General features: G+C 46.5%; 1 protein-coding gene across 1 annotated transcript in view; it reads left to right on the forward strand.

Annotated features, from left to right (window-relative positions):
* The window catches only part of LOC123105361 (uncharacterized), a gene marked incomplete in the record, with an annotated part of 9,386 nt that overhangs the window by 3,226 nt on the left and 4,468 nt on the right, over positions 1 to 1,692 (forward strand). The window contains 2 exon segments of the mRNA XM_044527422.1: positions 345 to 1,433; positions 1,528 to 1,671. Coding sequence (XP_044383357.1) covers positions 345 to 1,433; positions 1,528 to 1,671 — 1,233 coding nt within the window.

Below are 1,692 nucleotides of genomic sequence, written 5' to 3' on the forward strand. Positions count from 1 at the left end.
TATTAGGATAGGCGTAGTGGGGAATGGGCCATGGCGGGCCCTCCAACCGAGGTTTTCAGGGTTATAACTTATAATGAGGCTTTGGTGGCCCGCACGAGGGGCAGCATGCACCCTTGATTTGCAGTCAGAGTCGCTCAATCGGACGGTCAAAAAAGACGGGATGGCTAGGAGCACGTTCTCTCGCGCAGGACTTCTCTTGGCGGATTTACGTTGTTTAGGTGGAGTCACTCTTTCATGTGTTTTGCTTGTTCATGCACTGAAATTTACTAGGAATGTTGTCAATACTTAGTTATTTGGAATTCCCTGACTTCTATTTCATTTATTTCTCACCAAAACAAAACTAGATACGCCCGGGCGAGGAGCACAACAGTTGCTGTGAGGACAAGATCAGCAGCTTACCTGACGAGATGTTAATCTTGATCATCGACAAGCTAGATGCACGGACAGCGACAAACACCACTATCCTTTCGAAGCGATGGCGGGATCTCTATACACACTCACACACATGTTATGACCTTACGGTTGATGACATTCTCCCTCCACGGTACCACAGACTGAAGCAAATTGTGGTGGAGGCTGAGGCAGGGTACGAGGCAAAGAAGAATGCACTGAAGTCGGATGACAGTGATGCTTCTAGAGACCAGTTATATTCCTTCAAAGACTGGAAGTGGAAAGTCCGTCTGCTAACACCCATCCTGCAACGTTATGAGCGTTCGGCCATGCGACGCTATGTTAAACGGGTGAATGCATTCCTTCTGGCTCCCAACAATGTTCAGCCACGGTCTATCCAGAAGCTGAGGCTTCAAGCCTGTGGGACGAGCTATTTCACTGATCAATGGATTACGCAAGCGATTGGCAGATGGGGCGTTGAAGATTTGGAGCTTGTCATTGACAACTCTTGCTGGCTCTATGACTTCCGGCTGTTGGATGGATGCAAAAATGTGCGGCTGAAACGGCTTGTGCTATCCAATTGTTATCATTTTGTTGCACCCTACTCCTTGACGTTTCAGAGGCTCACATCACTCACTCTCTGCAAAGAAAGTTCACGTATGTCACGCGTTGATGATATTCTGAGAAACTGTGTGCAGCTGCTGGATTTGAGGCTGAAAGATTTTAGTTGTCGCCAACCTGCTTTTCATATCTTTGTTCCTAACTCAAAGTTAAAGAGTCTGCAATTGGACAGCTACAACACTGTGGGTGCCTACCTGGGTTTGGTGCCTTATCTTGAAACATTTGCTTGTGGTGGTCAGCCAACTATACTACACTATGGCGTGGTGCCTCGACTTAGGCATGTGAGTCTGAACTTCTTGCAAACTAGAGATGACGGCAAGGATGATTCCTCCGGTAGCGACAGGACATATCAAATAAGCAAATTCTTTTTAGGGGAGCCGCCACCGCTAGAGTACCTTGTTCTGCAGTTAAGAGGGCGTCAGGTAAGTAGCTTTTCCTGAAATGATCTCTTTCTTATTGGTCATAACATTGCATCGGTACATAAGACAGCACTAAATTATCACTTCATTTATGCAGATGTGGATTGAACTAACCGCCATTCGCAGCCAGCTTAATCATCTCAAGAAACTATTCATTGCAAATGTGCCAATGAACTGGGATACATTCTGGATTCTCCACCTACTTGCTGCCGCACCTGCCTTGGAGTCGCTCCATGTTCATGTACATTCATCCTACGATTTT

The sequence above is a fragment of the Triticum aestivum genome, chromosome 5A (assembly GCF_018294505.1).
Source record: "Triticum aestivum cultivar Chinese Spring chromosome 5A, IWGSC CS RefSeq v2.1, whole genome shotgun sequence".
Taxonomy (NCBI): domain Eukaryota; kingdom Viridiplantae; phylum Streptophyta; class Magnoliopsida; order Poales; family Poaceae; genus Triticum; species Triticum aestivum.